Source organism: Ursus arctos, unplaced genomic scaffold, assembly GCF_023065955.2.
Source record: "Ursus arctos isolate Adak ecotype North America unplaced genomic scaffold, UrsArc2.0 scaffold_16, whole genome shotgun sequence".
In the NCBI taxonomy this organism is placed as follows: Eukaryota; Metazoa; Chordata; class Mammalia; order Carnivora; family Ursidae; genus Ursus; species Ursus arctos.
Window position 1 is genome coordinate 15997106 of NW_026622830.1, and position 24502 is coordinate 16021607.

At 46.8% G+C, this 24502-nt stretch overlaps 1 protein-coding gene across 2 annotated transcripts in view; it reads right to left on the reverse strand.

The window, feature by feature from the left end:
- Positions 1 to 24502, reverse strand: part of TOX2 (TOX high mobility group box family member 2) — a 128292-nt gene that overhangs the window by 54143 nt on the left and 49647 nt on the right. For both annotated transcript variants that reach the window (XM_026503538.4, XM_057312513.1), the window contains exon 2: positions 23006 to 23071. In XM_026503538.4, coding sequence (XP_026359323.3) covers positions 23006 to 23071 — 66 coding nt within the window. The remainder of the gene's footprint in view (positions 1 to 23005; positions 23072 to 24502) is intronic.

Below are 24502 nucleotides of genomic sequence, written 5' to 3' on the forward strand. Positions count from 1 at the left end.
TCTTTTGCTTAGCATGACGTTTTCAAGGCTCATCCATATTCTAGTGGTATCAGCACTTTATTGCTTCTTACGGCTCAGTAATATTCCATCGTGTGTAAATACCACAATTTGTTTACCCATTCATCCGTTGGCGGACATTCGGGCTGTTTCCATCTTTCGGCTATTGTGAATAGTGCTGCTCTGTATGCATATATTTGTTACAGCCCCTGTTTTCAGTTCTTTTGCACAGATAGCGAGGAGGGGAATTGCTGGATTTATGGTAATTCTGTCTAACTTTGAGAAACCATCGAACTATTTTTCACAGTGGTTGTACATTTTACATTCCTATTAGCAACGTATGAGGGTTTCAAATTCTTCACATTCTCACCACCAACATTTATGTTCCACTACGTTTCTTTATAGCCATCCTAGGGGGGCATGAAATGGTATCTTACTACAGTTTTGATTTGTATTCCCCAATGACTAATGATGGTGAGCATCTTGTCACGTGTTTCTTGGCCACTTGCATATCTTCTTTGAAGAAATGTCTATTCAGGTCTTCTGCCCATCTTTAAATTGGGTTGTCTTTTTGTTGTTGTATTAAAGAGTTCTATATATATTCTAGATACAGGCCCTTATAAGATATATGACTTGAAGATATTTTTCTCCCAATCTATAGGTTGTCTTTTCACCTTTCTCATAATGTCCTTTCATGCACCAAGTGTGTAATTGTCATGAAGTCTAATTCATCTATTTTTTCTTCTGTTGCTCATGCTTTTGATGTCATACCTAAGGATCCATAGCCAAATCCAATGTCATGAAGGGCTACCCCTATGTTTTCCTCTACAATTTTTATGGTTTCAGCTCTGAGACTTAGGTCATGGGTCCATTTTGACTTTACTTTCACATATGGCAGTAGGTGGAGTCTACCTCCGTTATGTTGCACATGGCTATCCAGTTGTCTCAGTACTGTTTGGTAAAGAGACTATTCTGTCCCCACCGAATCGTCTTAGCACCCTTGTCAAAAATCAATTGGCTAGAGATGTAGGGGTTGATTCCTAGATTCTTTTAATTCTATTCCATTGGTCTGTATATCTATCCTTAGGACAGTACCGCGCTGTTCTGACTATCGTGGCTTTATAGAAATTGGGAAATGTGTGCTGTCCAACTTCATTCTTCTTTTGTAAGATTTTTGTGGCTATTCAGGGCTCCCTGCAATTTCATATGTATTTGAGGATCAGCTGTTACATATCAGCCCAAAAAGGCTGGTAGAAATTTGACAGAGTGTACTCAATCTGTAGCTCGCTTTCATGATATTGCAATTGTACCAAAATTATGACTTCCAATCCATGAACACAAGATGTCTTTCCCATTTATTTAGATCTTCTTTAATTTCTTTCAGCAATTTTTTGTAGTTTTCAGTGTCCAAGTCTTTCACTTGCTTGGCTAAATTTATTCCTACATATTTTCTCCTTTTGGACACTATTATATATGGAATTGTTTTTCTTGGTTTCCTTTTGGGATTGTTCGTTGCATTGTATATAGGAATACAACTGCTTTTTGTGTGTAGATCTTACACTCTGAAACTTCACTGAATTCATTTATTAGCTATTTTTGTTTGTATTTTTTAAGGGAAAGCAGAAATTCCACACTATCGGAGGAACCAAAACAAAGGAAAAGAAAATAGAATCGGATCAACCTAACAAAAATCTGAAAAGAAAAAAGAAAAGAAGAATGAACTCTGAAACTCGATAATAAAGAACCTTCATAAGATAACAGTACTAATTAAATGTTACTAATCACAATAAATAGGAATGATTTTAATCCCTTTATTAAAAGAGAAAAGATTAATATTTTGGTTAAAATAAATAAATCCAGCATATGACATTTATAATAGGCATGCCCCAAATAAAATGACACAGAAAGTTAAAAATAAATCAATACATCAGGCAAATAAAACGCAGAAGTGGCAAAATTAATAACAAGGTACAATTCAGGGCAAAAGCATGGAAGGAACTAAGAGGAATACTTCAGTTGATAAATGATAACAATCCACGAAGAAGAAACGACAGATGTAAACTTTTATGTAGACTGATAAACCACAGGAATATAAAATGTAAAAGACTGTTTAGAAGTACAAAGAAGATTCAACAAAACCATAAACACAATGACACTAACACCTCTCTTCAAAAACCGACAAATCCATCCATAAGGTAGAAGAGTTGAAAAACACAATTCACCCTCTTGATTTCTTCCGCTATTTAAAGAACACCCATTCTTTTCAAACGTCCATGGGACACTTAAAAAAACATGACCGTGTACTAGCTACATAGATGATCTCAAATTTCTCAAAAGGAAGAAATGATATAGACTACACTCTACTATCTAAATGCACAAGCCTAGTTTTTAACAAAAAAACAAAGAAGGTAGAGGAAAAAGGAGCAGAAAAAAATGGAGGCAGGCAGGGGCTTCTAAAGCTTTGGACACTCTAAAAGCAATCTTCTAAATAACTTATGGGTTAAAGAGGCAATTACAGCTGAAATCACAGACAATGAGAACACTACCTGACAAAACCTGCGAGAAGTGAACAATGGAAAATTTGTCACTGTTTACCTAAGTGAATTTATTAGAAGGCAAGAAAAACAAACAAAAAAATAAACTCAACACTCAACTCAGGAAGCTAGACACAGAAACAAAATAAACCAAAAGTCAGCAGAAGAAAGAGTAATAAAACAGATAATGAATTTTAGATAAATTTAAGGAACAGCTGGGCATTTTTAAAAGGCTACCAAATGGGAAAACCACTGACAAGGAAAAAAAAAGACAATACCCAAAAGGGAATGAAAAATATATTGATTCTTTGAAAGTCAATGCAAATTCCTTTGTAATATAGTATAAAGCTAATTTTCATATGTTTATTATTTCCAGCTTAATTATGTTGTTTAAATCTTCTAAATAATTAGTTTTCTTTTGTCTGATCGATGCTTGGTTTCTGAGAGAGGTAAAAAGTGTCTACCATGATTGTGATTTGATCCATTTCTTCTTATATTTCTGTTCATTTTTGCTTCTTCTGTCTCAGGGCTATGTCATTAAGTATTTACGAATGAATGATACCTTCTTGGGGAAGTATACCTTTCACAATTTGATGGTTTCCTACTTTATCCAGTTCATGCTTCCAGAAGGTTCTCAGACTGACATTTGGACTCCACTTCCAACACCCACTTACATCCAACACTGTATAAGACAAAGGGGGAGCCTAGAGGAGTCGAGGAGCCCCACCTTCGAGCCCAGTAAGAAAGGCCCCACAGACACAGCTGGTTGGGACTCAGGGTGCAGCACAAGACAGGCGGTGGCACCTCCCTCCTGGTGAAGCCTGGTGAGAGAGAGCTCTCAGGAGGACCCAGCTTGTGTCCCCAGAGAGGCTCAGGAGGACACTGGTGCTGATAGGTTTTGGGAAGATGGGAGGATAGCTGGAGCTGCCTGAACTGGCAGGGCCAGGAGAGATTGAGAGAATAGAAGAGAGAGACGGAGAGGATGAGAGAGAGACAGAGACAGAGAACAATCTGCATGTGTGCGGTTTGGCAAGGCAAGGATGCGTGAGTGGTCCTGGGGAGCAAGTGAAATAAGGAAGGCAGCCAGGTGAAGGCATCTAAAAGGGTCCCACCCAAGACAGTGGCCTAAGAGGGCATGGAGGTCTCGGCAGCAAGAGTTCCATCAACAGGTGGACTAGCTGCGGAGCAGGCCATAACAGGGGAGCTGCTATCTGAATCCCAGCTCAGCGTGCCTCATGGAAAAGCAGCAGCATGTGAAAAATTTGCTAAATCAGGGGTTGCGGATGGTAGGCCATCTGTCAGCAAGAGGTTCTGACCCTACTCCTTTAACCCCACCTCACCCTGCCTAACGCTAGGGTCTCCAGCAGCAGCAGAGGAAATGGGAGTAGAAGTGAGGTGACAGACTGCCCTCTTCCCCACTGCTGGCCCCCCAGGCCCTGAGCCGGGAGGAAAGAGCAAGGGATGGACCTCTGCCTTCTTGTAGAAATCCAGGGTGCTGACTAAATAACCCGAGGGACAGCAACAGTACCTTATGTTGACACAGGACTTCAGGGTTCCAGATGCTTCTATGTATTTCAAATATTTTTCCCAAAAAAGGTTCCAGTTTCTTGGAATACATAATCAGGGAGTACTGGGGGGGTTTTTGATCTGCAGACAGAATATTGGCCTTGGAGTTAGTCTGACCTGGGGGAATTCCAGTCCCGCCACTTTTGCGCTGAGGGACCTCTGGCCGCTTATCCAAACTGTCTACTCCTGAGTGTCCTTATCTGGGAAACCCCACCTCGCAGCTGAGAGAATTATGCAAGGAAACAGATGTGAAAATACATGAACAGAAAATCAACATGACCCCCACCCCCATGCCCAGGGAGGGGGGAAAAAGACGTCAGGTGGTAAAGTATCTTTTCCACTGTACAGATGAAGAAACTGAGGTCCAAAAAGGCAAAATGACTTATCCAGAGTCCCTCAGGTAGCATTTATGGGAACAAGGACAAGACACCCTATCCGGAGCCAACACATGCCCCTCTTCGCACCCTCCCAGCACACACACATTAATCCTGATTAGCCCGGGACAGTCCAGGTTTATGCTTCTTGTCCCAGGGTAATTTTTAATACCCTCTTTTACTCTAAAATCATCCTGGCCTGGGCGGTAAATGATATAGCCTCCTTACCACTCTCCCATTTTCGCAAGTAAAATGCACACCCTGCGGGAACATCGCAGCGAAAAGACTCATTCATTTCAGTGTCTCCTGGCTCTGTTCTCAAAACAAGGAAAATGGTACCTTATCCAAACCTGAAATCCCGTCGACTGGAGCAGGGCACCCAGCGCTGTAACTGATTACATGTACAGCGATTTTATGAATTCAGTGGGGAATGAAATGCAATTTTGTCAGGCTTGTCTGTGTCCATAATGACCAAGTCAAATTAATCATCTTGGATAATACCCCTGTGTCGCCCGTCCCAGAGATGTGTAATAGAATCTTTCTGATTCATGTCTCGCAGTCCATCAGAGCTGGAGTATTGCCGCACTTCTGAAAATCAGTACAATTATGCTTTCTTGTTGGGCTATCATTTTCCCCGGACTCAAAATGCTTCTTAAAAATAAATAATAAACAAACAAACGAATAAAAGCTCATGCCATATATAAACAAAATGGAAATGAAAAAGCCATATAGTTAAAGTTAAATGTGGATTCTGGAGGAATGGGAGGAATGCAATATCGTTTGAAGCCTTTATTTACAGGCACAGCTCCCAAGCCCCAGCAACAGGGGTGGAGGAGGGAGTGTAGACATGCCCTGCTGGTGGTCTTGACCCTGAAAAGCCTAGATCAGAGCAGCCAGAGGCATCACAATGGGACTAGGCCACCAGTCACATTAGCTGTGAGTTTTGTTTACTAAGACTATACCTGGGAACAAACATGATGATTATCCCCATGTGTTTTTGCTTGGGAAATTCTCTGTCACTCTAAGGTTCAGGTAGTTTTCTAGACTGATACACCTGGGGTTCGGGCAGTGTTTCTGGAAAAATGAGCCATGAGTGGTGGAGTTCCCTTCCCCTTTAGGAGGAAACAATCCCAGCAAGTAGCAAAGCTGAGGATAACTTGGGGCCACAGCATTCCAGTGAAAGGGGGCGGCCTGAGCACCGGGCACCACCCCATTTTACAGATAAGGAAGTCCCCTTTTCCAATAAGTGCCAGAGTTTTGCTTATTTTAATAACATACTTCTTGTAATCACATATCCAACTGCCTCTTTGACACCTTCCCTTGGGTATCCTAGAGAAGAGGTCAGCAAACTTTTCTGCAAAGGTACAGATAATAAATCTTTTTGGTTGGTGGGTCATACCGTTTCAGTCACTATTCAACTCTGTTGCTGTAGCATGGAAGTAACCACAGACAGCATTTAAATGAACAAATACAGCTGTGTTCCAATAAAACTTTCATTTACAAACAAGACCAGCTGTGGCCGAAGGGCCATGGTTTGCTGAGCCCCGTCCTAGAGGTGGTTTTTCTTCCCAAACTTCTCCCATCTAACACACAATATCCATGACTTAAAAAAAAAAAAAAATTATATTGCCTCTTCCCTTCACCAGAATGTAAATTCTGCTGTTTGGTCACTGATTATCCCAAGACCAAGAAGAGTGCCTTGCCCACCGTAGGCCCTCAATAAACATTTGCTGAATGAAACAATACATGAATGAATGAGAATCAGGGGACTGGACTACTGTTTTCACGCTTGTATTCCTAGCACCTAGAACATTGCCTGACACAAGGTCAGTAAATAATGTTTTGAATGAATGAATTGTGAATGAATTTACTGATGGCCTGCAATTTACTGAAGAGGGCTGGGCTCTTCACCACCTTCCCCATAAGCTCTAAGAGGTTAGCAAACGTCTGAAGTGGCTTTCCTCTTAGAAATGCTTCTCAGAATGAAATAATTTCACCTCACCCATGAGGGTCTCCCGGTTCCCTGTTCTCGTCTTAGAAATCATCTTCCTGTGAAGGTGCTAGAGTCCCAGTTCTGCCCCAGATAGGCTGTGTGACCTTGGGAAAGTCACTGCCCCATTTTAGCCATGAGTTACACCACATGTGAAAAGAGGGGGTCGGACCAAGGGATTTTTAAACCCAAATTCAATCCATGTTTGTGCCACTGGTTTGCAGGTACACAGGCGGACGTGAGGCAGCACTAATTTTGAAAGCATTTAAAAATGATGAGTAGGCTCTCCAGTTGTTTCCGCGTTAAAATAGCTTCTGGGGAAAAATCTGTCTATTTGCAGTCTTTTTTCTTTTCTATCTGTACCTTTTGAAAACTATAGAGGTGACATCATCTAAAAATGTGCCAAGCCAGCTGCCTGGGTATGAAGGCACCCAAGTCCGCAGAGACTGGCCTTTGTGAGTGCTCTGAGGTCCTGTGACATACAGCTAAGTAGGCAAGTCCCCCGGTCCATGCTGCTCCAGGGACACTGCCCTGCTCAGACTTCTTCCTTCCAAGGCTCACTGCCTTCAGAGTAGGGTCCTAGTGTTTGTCTGGCATGTGACACCTCCTGGACCAGATCCTGCAACATCACCTGACACCAGGCACAGTGAACCCACTGCACCTCCCCACAAACCCAAACAATGCATACTCTGGTACCACCAGGCCCCTGGGTGTGCTAGCCCCTCTTCTTGGGCCACTGTCCCCCCAGGTGACACCTGTTCATGCTCAGGATCACCACAACACCCTTGTGCCTTGCTTCTCAGGTGGCGGTACCAAGGACTAGGCCAGCACTCTAAGTCTACTCTGAGCAGAATGGAGCAAAGCCTCCTCCTATAGCCTAGACCCCAAGCTCCTGTTAATATGCCCCAAAGCCCCAACAGGAAACTGCAACCCAGAGCTCATCCACTCCCCTAAGGCTTATTGAGTGACCTCTGGTGCTAGAGTCCTAGACTCCTCTGGGAGTCAAGTTCATGCAGTCCTGCTTCTCTGTACTTTTGTTCAAATAACAATAATAACAGCAATAATTTATATAGGGCTTACAATGTGCTAAATGCATCCCTGTTCTATGGACTTTTTGTACATGAATTTATTAGCCTTTACAATAACTCTATGAGGCAGGTGCTATTATTATATCCATTTCACAGAGGAAGAAACAGAAGCACTGATATGTGAAATTCAATGGAAGTCATGCAGCTAGGAAGGGATAGAGCCTGGTCCCAACTTGGAAGTCACACTCAAGAGATATGAATCCCAACAACTGCCCATGAGCCTGGAAGCAAATCTCCCTTCAGTCGAGCCTTCAGATGAGGCTGCAGCACTGATCACTACACGGGACTCCAGCCTCGCGAGAGGTCTTCAGCAGAGGCACCCAGTTAAGCCAAACCTGGGTGTCTGACCCTCAGGAGCTACAAGATGATTAACATGTATTGTTTTTACATTTAAAAGTTTAGCTCATGAATTGGTACCATGTGATTCTGCACCTTTATAAATAGCAGGGACTGGGCGCCCTCACGAGCAATGCTGAGCCCCCCTGTTGATTCCGTCTCCACAGGCAGCTCCTGGCTGCCCCCTCTCCTGTTCTCTGATTGCTCCTCTCTGGTGGTGCCCAGGATGGGCATGCACCTGTGCTCCGCCCACCTTATGAACCCCGATTCCTCTTAATACTTGGGGAAGACAGTGTACCTCAGGCCATGCTTCTCAATCTGTAATGTCCACACAGACCACCTGCAGAACTTGTTAAAGTTTAGGAGGTTGGGGTGGGACTTGAGACGCTGCATTTCCAACAAACTCCAGGTGGGGCCACTGGTCTGTGGGTCACCCTGTGGACAGCAAAATCTTAGGCATTAAAAGCATAGACTTGGACCCAGACAGACCATGGTGCAAATTCCAATTCTGTCACATCCCGGCTAGGAGTCCTTAACCTCTGAGAGGTGGAAAGACCTACCCAAGGTCACATAATAAATAACAGTTACCTGGAGCCCCAAACAGAACCCCGTGCTCTGACTTCTAGCCCATAGTCTTTTTTTTTTTTTAAAAGATTTTATTTATTTATTTGACAGAGATAGAGACAGCCAGCGAGAGAGGGAACACAAGCAGGGGGAGTGGGAGGGGAAGAAGCAGGCTCATAGCGGAGGAGCCTGATGTGGGGCTCGATCCCATAACGCCGGGATCACGCCCTGAGCCAAAGGCAGACACCTAACTGCTGTGCCACCCAGGCGCCCCCCCAGCCCAGAGTCTTAATACTGCAGCTAAATCCAGCCTCCTGAGCTCTGGGCCTGGACATGTCTGTCCGGGTGTGTGTGTGCATATCCCTAAACGTGTCTACACATATGAATGGATGTGTCTGCAGACATGCACCAGTGTGTGTGTCAATGCGTCTAAACATCAGCATGTGTGCCAGTGGGTTTGTGAGAGCTGTCCCTTCATTCATTCCCTCCCTCACTCCCTCAGCTCCTACTCTGGACCAGGTCCCGGCTCCCAGGACACCAACACTCCAGGAGAGAGGCAGCCATCAAACAAATAAACACAAAAATCTAATTTGTGTGTGTGTGTGTGTGTTGTTCATAATAGCCGCAAGAACTGGATGCTATCATTACCTCCGTTTCACGGAGGAAACTGAGGCACCGGGAGGTTAAGTGGCTTGCTTAGAGTCACAAAGTGATGCTTACTGTGTGAAAAGACGTATGTCAGCGAGCGTGCCTACACGAGCGCGACATGTACGTTTGTATTTGTGCGTGACCATGTCTGTATACAAGTACGTGTGCACGTGTCCAGACATCTTCAAATATTCCACAAACAAGATTTCCTGGCACCACAACACAGCATCACAAAAACACACACGTGCACACACGCTTTCTTTTTTCAGGTGTTCATATTTTCAAACATTTCCTAAAGCTCTGTCCACAGAGAAACAGGAGCGAAGGTCTGGGCCCGCAGAGCTGAGCCGATCCAGGGAAGCCCATACCACCTGTTTCCCTGGGGCGAGCCACGGCTGGAGCAATTTCACAGTTCATCATCCGTTATGAGGCGAAAATAGTCCTTCCCCTCCCAGCAAGTTAAATAAATTGCCCAGGCTATGAAGGGCTAGTCTGCCCACACCCCTCCTGGGAGCGCACTACACAAGATATGTGGCTAGGTCCCCTTCCCCATCTTGCCACATCTCTAAAAATGGAGACATCTGTGCAAATACCTTGAAATTTTTTTTTTACTGCAGCATAGGGTAACCCACAGAAAGTGCACAAGTCATAAGTATACAGCTCAAAGATGAATCCTCACAGAGCGAACAGACTTATGGAAACAGCACTAAATAAAGGGAGAAAACCGTACCAGCACCTCCAAAGCCCCTCAGGATTCCTCACGACCCACGCCCCAACCAGGGCAACCATGATTCAGACTTTCTATCGCCATAGATTAGCGTTGCCTGCTCATGTGCTTTAAGTAAATGGCATCACCCAGAATGTTCTGTTTGGGGGCCTGGCTTCTGCCCCTCACCCTGGGGTTTGTGAGATTCATCCATTTTACCCCGTGCGGTGACACATGGCTCCTTCTCATTGCTGCGTACTATTCCACGGTGTCGGAATTCCTGCCATTGTTCATCGGTCTACGGTGGACGGGCATTTGGATTGTTTCCAGTTTCGTGTGTTTATGAAAATGGCCACTATGAACATTCTTACAGGTGTCTTTTGGTGAACAGATGAATGCGTTTCTGTTCAGTGAACACCTAGGAGCTGGATGATGGGGTCACACAGCTTTAGACGCTGAGAAATGGTTTTCCAAAACAGCTGTGCCAATTTACATGACAACATATGAGGACCCTGGTTCCTCCACATTCTGGCTAATTAGGTATTTTCTGTCTTTTTTTTTTTTTTTAAGGATTTCATTTATTTATTTGACAGAGAGAGAGATAGCCAGTGAGAGAGGGAACACAAGCAGGGGGAGTGGGAGAGGAGGAAGCAGGCTCACAGCAGAGGAGCCTGATGTGGGGCTCGATCCCATAATGGCAGGATCACGCCCTGAGCCGAAGGCAGACACTTAACTGCTGTGCCACCCAGGCGCCCCATCGGTATTTTCTGTCTCTCCCATTTTCTGCATTTGGTGGCACAGGGGGAGAATTTAATAAATTTCAAAATGCCTCCTCATCCCTTCTGCCATCTGGCTCGAGCTGCTGTCTCTGGCGATTGTTCACGAAGGCCAGTAGCAAACTTAGCACTGCCCCACGTGTACATATCACACAGACGCCACCTCTAGCCACAAGCCACCCATTCCTGAGGGCCATCCCCACCCGGTAAACAGCCAAAACTAGCCCAGATCAGCTTCCAAGGCCTCTGCTGTTACACAGAACTCTAAGGTTTTCTCCAGGGGACTTCCATGAGACAATCCCACCTCATGAAGCAAAGCCAGACTTCAGCAAGGCCCTCCTTCCCCATCTCCAAAGCCAGCAGTCGTTCATACGGCCCACCTCCCCGTTCTTGCCCAGCCTGGCCCAGCTCCCCTCGAGGCCATGCTCCCCAGCTCCCCCAGGCTCCTGTGAGCCAGCCCCCCTCCAACGGCTCAGTGGCCCTGGGTGGTTGTTCAGACTGTGCCACCAGGCAAACGGGTGTATCTCGGGGGCCCTCGGTGCTGGCCTGCGGTGAGATTTCTGTTTGTTTACCTGAAGCGCAAACCTCATCTTATTCATTGCATCCCAGTCCTGTGTAACAAGCATTCACAGAATGGAGATACCAAACATTCTCCTAGCTCCTTCACTGTTTTGCTTTTCTTCTTCGAATTGTAAATTCTAAAAACAACAACAAAAACTTTATCAAGCTCCTATCATAACCAGCCCTGGCTGGTTACCTTGTATCCACTTAACCAGTCCTCTCAACTAGCCTATACCCACTTAACTAGTCTAACTACACTAAACTACTTAGCGAAGTTATACCCACTTCTGGCTTTCTTAACCTGCCAGGAAGGTAATAATAGTCCCATTTGACAGAGGTAGAAAGCACAGCCAAGAGAAGGTGAGTAATTTGGTCAAGATCATACAGCAAAAACAAGGCAGAAGTAGGGGTCCCACGGACCACAGACCTGCCGTTCACTCCCAACCCAACCGGTCGCTTGTGCTCCACACTCTCCTGGCAGCTGGCAGGACGAAGGACGTCAGGCCCAGAAAGGGCGACCAGCTCATGCCTGGAGTTTTGCTCCCCAGTAGAGCCACGGGCTTTGAGTATCTGAGAGACAGAGAAATGGGCTGTCTGGACCCCATGAAGGCCTTTTAATGTTAGTGTGAATGAAGGAGGCCTGACCACCCCTGCTGTTCCCGGGAGCACTGGGCTGGAGGTCTGTCTAGTGGAGGGGGCTGGGAAGGCTTCGCACAGCTTCAGCGAGCTGGCAATTGGCAGGAGGCATTTTCTACTATTTTTGTTATTTGAGGGGGAACATTTCTTGGCACATTTTTAAAACAAGATAGCTTCAATATCATCTTTTCAATTTCAACCCTTCACATAATTTGATTTGCATCAGATAAAATAGCTGACCAGCGGGACGCAGGGGTGGCTCAGTCGGTTAAGCGTCCAGCTGTTGGTTTCTGCTCAGTGATCTCAGGGTCGTGAGACTGAGCCCCCCCCCCCATCAGCTCCACACTCCAGCAGGGAGTCTGCTTAAGACTTTCTCTTCCTCTCCTTCTGCCCCACCCCCAGACTGTGTGTGCTCGCTCTCTCTCTAATAAATAAATCTTAAAAACAAAAAACAAAAACAAAAAACAACCCAAAGACCATAATTTGAGCCCAGGTCTGTCTTCTCATGTCATTACCCTTATTACCCAACCACTGACATCTCTTTATTGTCACCAGTGGTGGGCTGGAACCTCACTCAGAGCCACTGACCTCTATCTCTAAGGCCCCCTCAGCACTGGGGCAACTCACTATGTGGGGGAGGTGAGTCTCTGGCATGTTGGACAGACCACTGTCCCTCCTAGCGACTCAGGCAGGGCGTGGAGGAAACCAACCCTTTGGCCACAGATTATAACCTGGAAGGTCTCTCAGAGACACCAATTCAGCCCCCATTCACAGATGCAGAAACAAAAAACAAAAAACAAAACAAAAAAAAAGTACAGGGTTCAGAGAAGGCAAATGACCTACCCAAGGGTACACAGTGAAAGAGGCTGAAGAGGGCCAGACCCAGGCTCCCAACCCTCCAGAAGCTAAGGACCCAGCACATTCTGGAAAGGTCCCACATCTGGCTTCATTTCTACTTCTTGATGCTAGCTTTCATGTAGCAGTGAACAAATGTGTTAGAGCAGACGGCTCTCCCGCATTCCGCAGCAAAGACCCAGGCCCCGCCGGAGATGTTGAGTTCAAAGTGGCTGAAAGTGGGAGAGGGGAGCTGTTTTAAAGAAAATCCTTACAATGACATTTCCAACCCACTGCTGTTCCCTCCCCCAACCCATAAACTTCCTGCATCATCTTCATTGTTTCCATCCCATTTAGAGAGAGGGATCGTTTCCAGGGATTCAATTTCTCCCATAATAGTTGGAAGGAAACAAAACTATATGCTGTAAACATTCACCGCATTGTATGGAAAAGATCTTTACTACAGGGAAGGTTGAGTAAACACAGACCCAGATCCCCCACCCCCAAATCCATCCCCTAAGGCCTCCACGCTTGCACCCTTGAACATTTAATCATCTCACAGCCAGGAACGTAGAGCTTTAAAGTGAATATATTTTTAGCTGCTGGAATGCAAAATGAAGATCTGTGAGGTGTAAGTACCAGCTCCTTCTCAGCAGTTTTCTCTCAATGAAAACAAGAGAGGCTCGTCCATTTTTCTAAGCACGTGTGTAGGACTGATGAGGGAAAGCTCATTAGTCCCGTCTGACATATACTCAATTCTCTCCATGCACATAGGATGGGGTTTTTTTCCCTCCTTGCATTTTATTCTCCAGCTGCGAAATGATATTAAATTTCATCAGATTTGAACAAAATCTATGGTCTTGAAACAGTTTCCTTCAAGGCCCCCTCATATTTATTCAGAATTCATGAATCATGTTCGGATAACACAACCATAATTATTTTTAAAGTGTGATGTTTGTGACTTTAATAGGAAATGCTTGCAAAAGGCCTTTTCTCTTTGATTGTTTGTAATCTTAGCAGTAATCACTGCCATTCCCTTCTCGGCACCACGGCCAGCGAAACACAATTTCATTTTAATATGAATCGCGAGCTCTTCACCCAGGTTTTAATTAAAGCAATAAAAGCCGTGTCGTCCCTGCCCTTTACGATGTACACAGACTCTGAGGCCAGAGTTACTAAGCCCAGAATCTTAGATTGCAGCAAGGACAGGAGGGCCTCCTGCCTCCCCATGCATTTCCCAGTGTATCGTTTGTTTGTTTCATAACGACTCAACCCCCTCTCTGTCTCTCTGCTCTGCGGTTTTCTCGTCTGTAAGATGGGACAGCAGCAGGACTTACCTGATAGAGTTCATGGGAAACATTAAGTTCCAGTGCCTGAGCCCCGGGAAGTGCACTGTGGACGTTCACTATCATCAGCATCATCAGTATTTGGGCTGGGAAAACTCAACAGACCATCTCCCCTCCTAATTCACATGAGGAATAGGCTGGGATAGATACCAACCCAGGTGAAGGAAATAGAGCAGACAGAACCTGGAACTCGGAGCTCTGGGCTTTTCCCTACTCCGGGCATCCTACACGGTCCCTTGCTGGAAGAAGGCTGCACCCTTAAGGCACGAGGACAGTGCCCAGGAAGTGCAGGTGTGACTCTGACCAGCTCTGGCCTTCTGGGTTCCTGGTTATACCATCCACACAGCCTAGGACTATGCCTGATCCAATGGTAAGAAAAATGGACCAGGCATCCCTGAGGATCTATGAAGGAAGGTCATTCACAGTGGTGTGCAGACCCCACGGCAAGAATCTGCTCAACTGCAAGTCCTTGCACACCTATGTGTGCCCGGTGTGGTGTGAGGCACTGTGGGGCCTCATAGTGTAGTATGGGAATCTTGGCCTTTATGAGATCACTCCAGTCCAGCTCACATTCTGCTGCTCCATTAGCAAGGGACGCAAAAGGAGCAGTGCGCAGGCAGGGCCCACACAGGATCCTGCTCACGGCCAGCAATGCTCATAGTTGGTGGTGCTGACCACGATCTGGAGGCCCTAGGGTTCCCCAAGGAGCACCTCAAATGTGAGCCCCCTGAACCTTTTCCCTTGCAAATAGCCCTTAGTCCCACTGGGATTCCTACTCTAAGAAGGAAAAAATTCCATTTCCCCAGAGCTCCTTGGAACACGCCTTCCATTCCCTTCCTGTCTCCTCTGTGGATGAGCTGCTCATTCCCCACTGTTTACGTATTTCAGGTTGGAAGGCAGGCTTGACATCCTCCTGCTTCTCCGCTGCCCCACCTGGACCACTGTCCGTCTTTCCTACAAATCCCACTGCACCATACTCAGCTCCATCAGCATGCGGCCTGCATGCTGCCCACACACCTCCTGCTTGTCCCCCTACCCCTCCGTGTTCCCAGCCTTCGGCTCTGGGCTCTGGCTTCCCATCCACCCCACCTCAGCATCATTCTGGGTCCCTACAGCTCAGCCACCGTGCTGATGCTGGGCTCTGCAGCACTCAGTGTCAGCTGCCCACTCCCCAGATGCACCCAGGATCCCATGCTCACGGCTCCTTCTCGCAGAATCACCACCCACTTCCCACTCATGACTAAGATGTCCTCACTGCCCAGCACCCCACCTAGGGACTCTCAGAGCCTGGTCCCCCTCTCTTCTCTCCTTACCCAGCTTAGCTTTCCCTGGTTCTTCATTTCAGATGAATTCAACTTTTTGAATTCAGTCTCTTTTGCCCAAAAAAGCTTGAGTGTCCTTCTGGTACACCTGTGCAAATCCTCACCCTGGATTCAACTGTCTGCCCCCATAGCACCTGTACCAAGAGCTCAGTCTCCCACAGGCCACACAAATACCCCAGACCTTCTCCACCCCCTCAGACCTCTGGTGCCCTGACTCAGCAGGTGACCCACCCACCAACCTCTTGGGGAAGACAGATGCTTTCAGGTGCAGATGCCCTCTGCTCCTGAGGAACAATCTACAGTGATTCACTCCTTTCCCCCTATGTCCCCACTCCTGGCTAAGGCAGAGCTTCCACCTCTGGGCAGGACCCAGCCCCTCTCAAAATGTAAACCATCAATTAACGCTTTCCTCTTCTGAACCCCATGCTTTACCCTCTCTCCTGGATGCTTCCAATGACAACTAAACACCCTAAAGACTCTCTCATCTAAAAAAAATCCGTCTTTTGGAGTCCTCATCTCATTGAGCTACGGCCTGGCCCTTGTCCTGTGCAGCCAGACTTCACACACAAGACACAAGTTGTCTACACTCCCTGGTTACATCCTTACCGCACGCTTCCCTCTCAATCCGCCCCAGGACCTGCACCAAGTCCATCAAAGCTGCTTTTTCTGAGATCCAGGATGACTTTCTTTTTCTTAAAACTATTGGACACATTTCAACTCTTATCCCAACGAATCCCTCCGAGCATCTGACCGTCTCCTTCTTGTGCACATTTTATTCAACTTTTTGAAGTTAATAATAAATCTCTAAGGCCTAAAACCCCTAAAATATAAAAAGGTACAACGAAAAGTCTCTTTTCCCTCCCTGTCTTTCTGGCCAGTTTCCATAACACACATACACACACCCCCACACATATGCACATACACGAACACACATATAAACATGCACAGGCACATATGTGCACACACACAACAAACAAAGCCACTGTTTAGTTCCCACATACCCTTGAGAGTTGCTTTAATCAAATACAAGCACCTAGAAAGAAACACTCACTACCTTTTTTCACAGATGGTAACATACTATACTTACTTGTTAACCACCCTGTGTTTTTCAATAAACAATGTATCTAAAGAACTTCTATATCTCTCCAGTTTCTTCATGCTTTCTTTATAGCCACACAGTATTCCACTTGATAAATGTACCTAATTTATTTAACTAGTCCCATATTGTAGCAGATTTGGGTTGTTGCCAATCCTTTGCCATTATGCCAATAAGAAAATGAGTAATCCTGAAGACATCATTTCTCATGCGAGCAAATATATCTGTAGGATATGTTTCCAAAAGGGAAATTGCTGGGTTAAAGGTCAATGCATTCGTAATTATGATAGATGTTGCCAATTCGCTCTCTATAGGGTTTACACCAATTTACTCTGCCTTCAAGCAACTACAAAAGTGCCTGTTTCCCCACAGGGTTCCAACAGAGTCTATCATCAAACCTTTACACTTTTGTCAATCTAAGAGGTGAAAAATGTAGTTTTGTTTCTTTTAGGAACTGATTTTAGCATCTCTTCACAAACTTAAGATTCATTTGCATTTCCTATACTGGAAACTCTTCGTTCATATCTCCCACCTGTTTTTCTACCAGGGTTTTGAATTGATTTCTGGGAACTCTTTATGTATTTGGGAGATTAATCCTTTGACTATATTGTGAGTTGAAAATAATGTGGCCCAATTTTTTATTTGTGTTTTGGCTTACTTATGCTGTTTTAGCCATACAAAAGTTGTTTTTCTTTTTTATTTGTGGTCAAATTTTTAAGTCTTTTCTTCTCAGACTTTGAGTCATAGAAATATCTTTCCCACTCTAAAGCTGTAAAATATACCTTAAAGTTTTTTTCTGGTGCCTTTATGGTTCCCATGAGTACATATATATCTTTGATTTATCAAAGGGAAGAAGCTATGGACCCAACATCATTTCTCCCCAGATCGCCTACCTCCATCTAAGACTCCATGTTCTCCTCCTACCTCTCTGGTCACTGCTTCTCAACCTATTTCATGGTCTTCTCCTACACTTTGCTTTCAAATACTGGACCTCAACATTTAAGACTCCTTGGTCTTCTTCTCAATCTTCTCTCTCTGTGGCTTTGTAAATTTCCTCCTCACGGGGCTTTAACAGCACGGGCTAAGGACTTCCAAGTTGACTTTCCCAGTGACTTCCAGTCTTGTACAACCATCTCCCTACTTGGACACCTCCACTTGAATGAGCATCTCAAATGTAACTTGTCCAAGTCTGACCTTGCCAAACCTGCACTTCCCCAGGCCTTCCCCAACTCAGAAAAATGATACCACCATGCTCGAGAATGGGTTATGCTGGAAGCCTGGGAGTCATTCTTTACTCGTTCATTTCTCTCTCGCCCTAGATCCATCCATTATCAAGGCCTACCAAACTTTATTTTCAAAGCATATCTCGTACCCATTAACTCCTTTCCATCTCCTCTGTCTCTACCACAATAGAGGACAACGCCATCCTTCACTTAACCCTCCTGTGTGGTCTGTCTGTATCTACTCTTGCCATTGAGAGCTTTTAAAACTGTACTCTTTGATCATGTTATCCAATCTCAATCTCTTTCTCACTAACAAAGCCCAGTGACTTGTTTCGACTAATAGAATGTGCTGGAAGTAGTGATATGCCAGTCCTCTCCCTCCCCCGCCCCCACCACCACACACACCCTTTCAATAATTCTTAGGACAAAGTCAGAAATCTTCAGCAGAAGTCATATTTACAGCTATGAGAGTGGAACATTCTACCTACAGCCAGGAAGGGTAGACTGAGGAGGTGACATGTGCAGTGCTCCCGAAGGGACAAATAGGGATTTGTTGGGTGAAAATGGCTAGGGGATTCCTATCAGAAAAAACAATGCATACAAAGGCACAGAGCTATAAATGAGCATGAGAAGTGACCAGAGAGTCATCTGTGTAACCAAAGCATTATTTATGATAAGAAAAACATGGAAATAAGTCCCAGCTAGTTTTACGGAATGCTGGTAGTTTATACAGTATCTTAGGTTAGATTCTCTTCAAGTAGAGCCTGAGATGGGGATTCCTGTGACACTGACATTCCTCTTGATAAGTGCCTCGGAAGGGAAGGGAGGGCAACAGGACAGGAAGGAGCTGAGCAGGGATGCCACGTCAGCTGGAGCTCCGTGAAGATTTGCAGAATTGCTCCCCGCTTGAGACAAGACACCCACCTGGCCTTCTAGACCATCCCCCACACCCCTCCCCATTCATGGTTCTCATTTGGCAGACAGAGGCCAATTCTCCAGGGAAGGGGCAGCTCTGAATAGTTAGCAGGCAGCACTCACAACAGCTGGAGGATGGGTGCCCTGGCCTGGTGACAGGAATCCACACCACTCACCTCAGGTACTTAAAATATTCTGCACCACAGACATTACTAGTCCTATTGGACAGAAAGCTGACACAACCTGCACAGGGTTATAGAGGGCATCTGGCTAGGATGTGCCCGAGCTGGATTTGAATCCAAGTCTGCTGAGCCCACAGCCTCCCTCGTTCCTTTCCTCCTCAGTCTTATCCCAGCAAGAAGGAGACTCTTCCCCGGGTCCACAACCACGAAATATTATCCTTGTAACTCCTGGCCAGGGTCTGTTCTCAACAGGGGGAAGAGCTTATCTCTGCAAGGCCCTCCCCTCTCAGAAGCTGCTGATGGGCCAGAAGCCATGCCTAACACTGCATTTCGGTCTCAGACCACCCACAGGAGTCTGGTACAAAATAATCACAAGATCCAGGGAGGGGGAAAGGGGATACCGTGTGAAAGCTAAGGCAGCCAGGTGGGAATTTTGTGGAAACTTGTAAAAACCAAACAATAAAGCATGCACTTGCAAAAGAAACTGCAAGCCCACAAGAGCTGGTTTGAAAGTTTGTAACAGGGGGCGCAGTTGGCTGGTGTATATCCCATAGGAACCTGTGTCTCCACTGAAGTTTCTAAATAAAGAAGATGGTGTTTCAGGAGGAGGTTACATTAAAGAGCAGGTTTTTAATATGATGAAATTCTGTGTTCTGGAAGCAAACATCTTCCAGAAATGGCTTCCTGCTTACATCGAGAGCTTTGCACATAATAGGTGCCCAGTAAACATTTGTTCAATGGGTGAATCTCATATTCAACTGTATTTATAAAATGCATTTTATGCCATTCAGACTGTTTGTACTCTGGGGACGCCTGGGTGGCTCAGTTAAGCGTCTGATTCTTGATTTCAGCTCAGGTCTTGATCTCAGGGTCCTAAGTTCAAGCCCTACATTGGGCTCCACGCTGGCCAAGGAGCCTACTTAAAAACACACACATACAGAGTGTTTGTATTTCTGAATCCTCTGTTGGTGAGGAGACCATCATTTTGCCCAGATGTTTATGTCAGCCCCCCAGGACCTGGGACAATACAATCCCTGAAGTTGGTGGGGCAGCCCATCTTGACAGGGCATTCATATGCATATGTGTATGGGGTGGGGACGGGGAGGGGGGGTTCAGGTAAGCACTTCAGGGAAAAGACTGGAAGAAAACATTAAGAATTAGGGATCCTGGAGCCCCACCAAGCCACTGGGGGCTGCATGTGCTGGACGAGTCTGTTATTCTTCAGTAAAATCAGTATGAACAACATCCCACATTCCTGTGGGTTTGTTAAAAGACCACAATACTTTGCAGCTCCTCACATCAACAGGTGGGGTCTACTTCCAGACTGGCTCTCTGACTTGCTTTGAGTGATAGACCGTGCTGGAAGTACTCATGTGCCAGTTCTAAGTCTAGACCTCAACAGGTCTTGCAGCTTCTGCTCTTGCTGCTCTGGGAACCCTTTTCTCACCATGTTAACAACCTCGGGCTAGCCTGTCGGGGGACAAGAGACTGTCTGGAAGAGAAGCAAGTCCCCATACCAACCAGCTCACAGCTGACCTGGCAGCTTACAGCTGCCACTTACATGGCTCCTAGCCATGACCAGAAGAGACACCCAGCTGAACCCAACAAAACCGCCAACCCATGGAATTATGAACTATGTAAATATTTGTTGTTTTAAGACACTAAGTTTTGACTTGCTTGGTTTTTTTTTTTTAAGATTTTATTTATTTGTTTGTTTGTTTGTTTTAGAGAGAGAGAGGGTGAATGGGGAGGTGGGGGAGGGACAGGGGGAGAGAGAGAGAGAGAATCTCAAGCAGACTCCATCATGAGGGCAGAGCCTGATGTGGGGCTCAATCCCACGACCCTGAGATCATGACCTGAGCCCAAATCAAGAGTCCAGTGCCCAACCGCCTGATCCACCCAGATGCTCCTTGACATACTTCTTATGCAGCAAAAAGCCAACTGGTACCCTGAAAGAAGTCTAGATTGTAATTGCTAAATCTGTTTCCATCAAGGTTGGCTCATGCGACCAGGTGTTTAGTCAACTGCAGGGAATCCTGATGTTTTCTTTATAAAGTAAGTACTAAGTTATGGAAACTCTCTGAGCGACAGCACTAGAGACTTGAAGGGACCCGGGGAAATCCAACTGCCTCATTTCACTGCCAGGGATATTGAAGTCCAGAGAAGAGAAGGGGCCACACGACCCATTACACAAGTCTTAGTCCTGAGTGCCTTTCACATGCCAGGCTTTGTAACACACTGGGGGACACAACAGTGAATGAGGGACCAGATCGTGCTCTCACGGAAGTCACAGGCTAGTGTGGAAATCAGATGCTAAGGAAGTTGTCACACAGATGAGCAGGTGAACCCAAACAGTGACAGATGCCACGAATTTAAAAGGACATGGTGTCATGAGAGAGAATCAAGGGGAGGGGACCTAATCTGGATTTCAGAGTCACCAACACCTCTGTGACACAGGGACACTTAGCTGAAGCACGTCGGCGGCAGGCTGGAGGTGGGAACAGAGCAAAGTAATGTGTGGAGTTCTGAGCCCCAGCTGTCTCCTCCCTGAATGAGCCACTCAACATCTTCCAGCCTCGGTTTCCTCATCTATAAAATGGGATTATTGGCAACCTCCTACTTCTCAAGACTGGTGAAGATGAGCTGAAATAGCCACTGAGGAAAAGGCTCTGCAACCGTGACGATGTGCTGGGCGGGCAGGTGAGGGCGCTGCTGTGAACAGCCTGTGGGGACGCTTATTTGCCCCGCAAAGGACTGTGCTCCCCTGCCCCAGCCTGGGGCAGACGCGGAGCCCCACCAGCCCCACCCTCCCTTCTCATGGGAGTATGGTGGCCACGCTCTCCATCAGGGTTTGAGCCACAGCGACTCCACTGGCCACGGTTCTGAGAGCCAGGCTCGGCACACTAACAAAATGCGCTTTAAACACTGTGAAAGGGCTTCGATGAGATGCTCGGGAGGAAGCTCCGGTCTTCTGAGACAACCACATGTCCAAGCTGATTATGAGCAATTAAATGACTTCAGTGGTCTTTTCCAAAACGAGCATTTCCAGGACCTGGAGCCTTGCCCACCAGAGTGTCTTTCAGGCTGGCACGAGCCAGTGCCATCTAAAGGCAGCTTTGCGGCAGCATCATGATGCTCACGTGGTCACAGGCCAGTAAAGGGGCGTGGATGGCATGGTGGCCCCAGCACAAGCACCCCTGCAATGGCAGGGGTGGGGGGTGCAGTGCCCTGCAGTGGAGCTCACACACCGCACTGAGTACAGGATCTTCCCTCACTGGCGCTGCGCCCTAAGGGGGCCACAGGCCCACGCCTCACTCATCTATGTCTGCCCCTGGATTTGTCACATAAAAGGGCACATAAGTGTTTGTGAATTAATAGAGTTTTGAGTCCCCAGCTGGAAAATATGGGCCCAGCCACCCAACTTAGACTGCCACAACCATCATGACTGCACAGAGGATGGAGGTCAGCTCCAGGGACGGGCTTGCCCTCCAGCTCCCCAAGTTCCTCTGTACCCTGAGCCGCTGCCACCCTGCCTTAAGGAACCTTCCTCCAGGTTACCACAGCCTACTGTGAGGACCCTCCCCAGCATCCCAGCCTGCATGAGGACCTCCCCAGCATCCCAGCCTGCAGTGAGGACCCTCCCCAGCATCCCAGCCTGCAGTGAGGATGCTCCTGGCTGAAAGAACGCTTAACTTATGGAGACCAGGCTCTCAGTGGAAATTCAGATTCTAGCTGGCATCTGGGACTCCCAGAAGGCTGGGGACTGGGATAGCTTTGCTCAGGGTTGACTCAGTCTCCTTCCCAGGGAGGACCGCACGGGAAGCCTCTCCTCTCTTCCCTGTATGCCACATTCGCAATCCTCCCCAGTGGTACTAGACAACTCTAGGTGGGCAGGAGAAGTCTGCATGCCTTTGCATGCATGCGTGTGCCTCTGTGCCAGTGCAGATCCCACAGGAGCTATGTGGGGGCAAGAGGCAGAGAGTACCAGGGAGCATGTGACATCTTTACTTACTACTGCTGAAAATTTCTCCTCTGTGCATAGGAAATGTGGGCAACACATTTGGAGTTCTACCAAGTTTTCAGTGGTGCCCATTTTAAGCCGACCATAGCCAGGTAGGTGATTTACAGAAAACACTGTGGTCCCAGTTGGATTGTCACTTTTAAGGGGATACTTGATATTCTTGATCCTTGTGAGAGAGGATAGTAGTGGGTCATGCCCCACTGCTCTGCACCATCCCAGCCCCACCTCGCAGCAGCTCAGCTCCAGCCAGCCCCAGGCGGAACGCCCCACAGGGAGGACAGAGCACCCACCTGGCTGGTTGATAGCAGCTCTGGGTTCCCGTCACTCATCCCCACGTAGACACTGTCACCATCAAACTAGAACAGAGAAAGAGAGAGAAGTGGGTCTGAGTAAGTTGTTTTCAAGAAGGCCCCAGGAGATGCCCGAGGAGGTCAGGAGACTGAACACATTGAGGGGAAAGGTCTGTGGGGCCTGGAGAAGCAAAGTTTGAGCCCAAGATGCCCAAATCCCATTTTAGCAGGACTCCCTCTAGGGTGAAAAGAGCAGCCCCTGTTCTGTGGCCCCCATGGGCTTGAATTAGCATCATTAATCACAGGATGAAGAGAGGAAAACCTTTCTGCCCTTTATGCCTTGTCTATAGATGTGGCAGATGGTCCTTGTCAGATACTGAGCTCCCTATCCCTGGAGGTATGCAAATATCTCTCTTGGCCAAAAGAACATCGGACTATCAGCTAGAGCTAGAATTTCACAGATGGAAGGAGGCTGAGATCTTCAGAGCCCTGGGATCATGACACCTGCCCAGACATGCCCCCCAGGTCTTACCATCCTAAGAAGCTTGGCCCCCTCCCATTTGCCCCTTAGGCCACCTCTGGCCACAGGCAGTGAGGGCTGTGATAGAAACCATGTCCAGAAACTACAATCCTGTGTTTTGATAAACTGCCAAGTCTGGATGCAGGAAGATCTCCCTGCAGTAGGAAGCAGGTGTCATGGGAGAAGTGTGGGCTTTGGGGCGCTGGCTTTTTTCCATGATGCGTATTCTTAAGCTGGTGTTTGAACCTCTGAGGTTCCTCATCTGTTGCATGAGGATAATGACAGTGGTCATACCTCTCTGTGGGGTATTGCACCAAAACACGTAGGGCACTTAGCTCATTTTCAGTAAGTTCTCTTCCCTTGAGAAAGGTGTCTTGGATCAGGTTCTCTAAATGCACAGCCTGAGACCAGGATTCAAATGCATGTGATTTTTGAGAAGTGCTCTTTAGCAAAATCCATAAGGGAGGGAGGGAGGGAAGCAGGACAGGGCAGTGGAAGTAGCTAAGCAAAGATGTGATCTCAACTGGAGACCTGCTGCAGCCCGATCCCATGAGGAGCCGTGGGGCATGAATCGCCCCATGGAGTTCAGTCAGTCACTGTCTGGGGGCTGCCCTTAGGAGACAAGGGGAGGCATAACCTTCTGAGCAGGGTGGCCCCCATTTGGCCAGGGACAGTTCCCCCAGGGAATTGTGCCAGCCGTGAGCCATGTGCAGCCAGTGCTCCTAGCAGATGGAAGGTGGCTGCAGAGGCTAGTAAAGGGATCTGGGTGGGGCCCCAATGGCAGCTGGCCATTTTATTTTAATTGAAAATGTAATTTTTTTATTAGGTTATATTCACATGGTTCAAAATTTCCAAAGCACAAAAAGCAACAGAGTGAAAATTCTTCCCGCCCCACCTCCCCGCCATCCAGAGGCTACCACTGAGTCTAACAGCTTCCTTTACATCCTTTCAGAGATGGTCCACATATACACATTTTA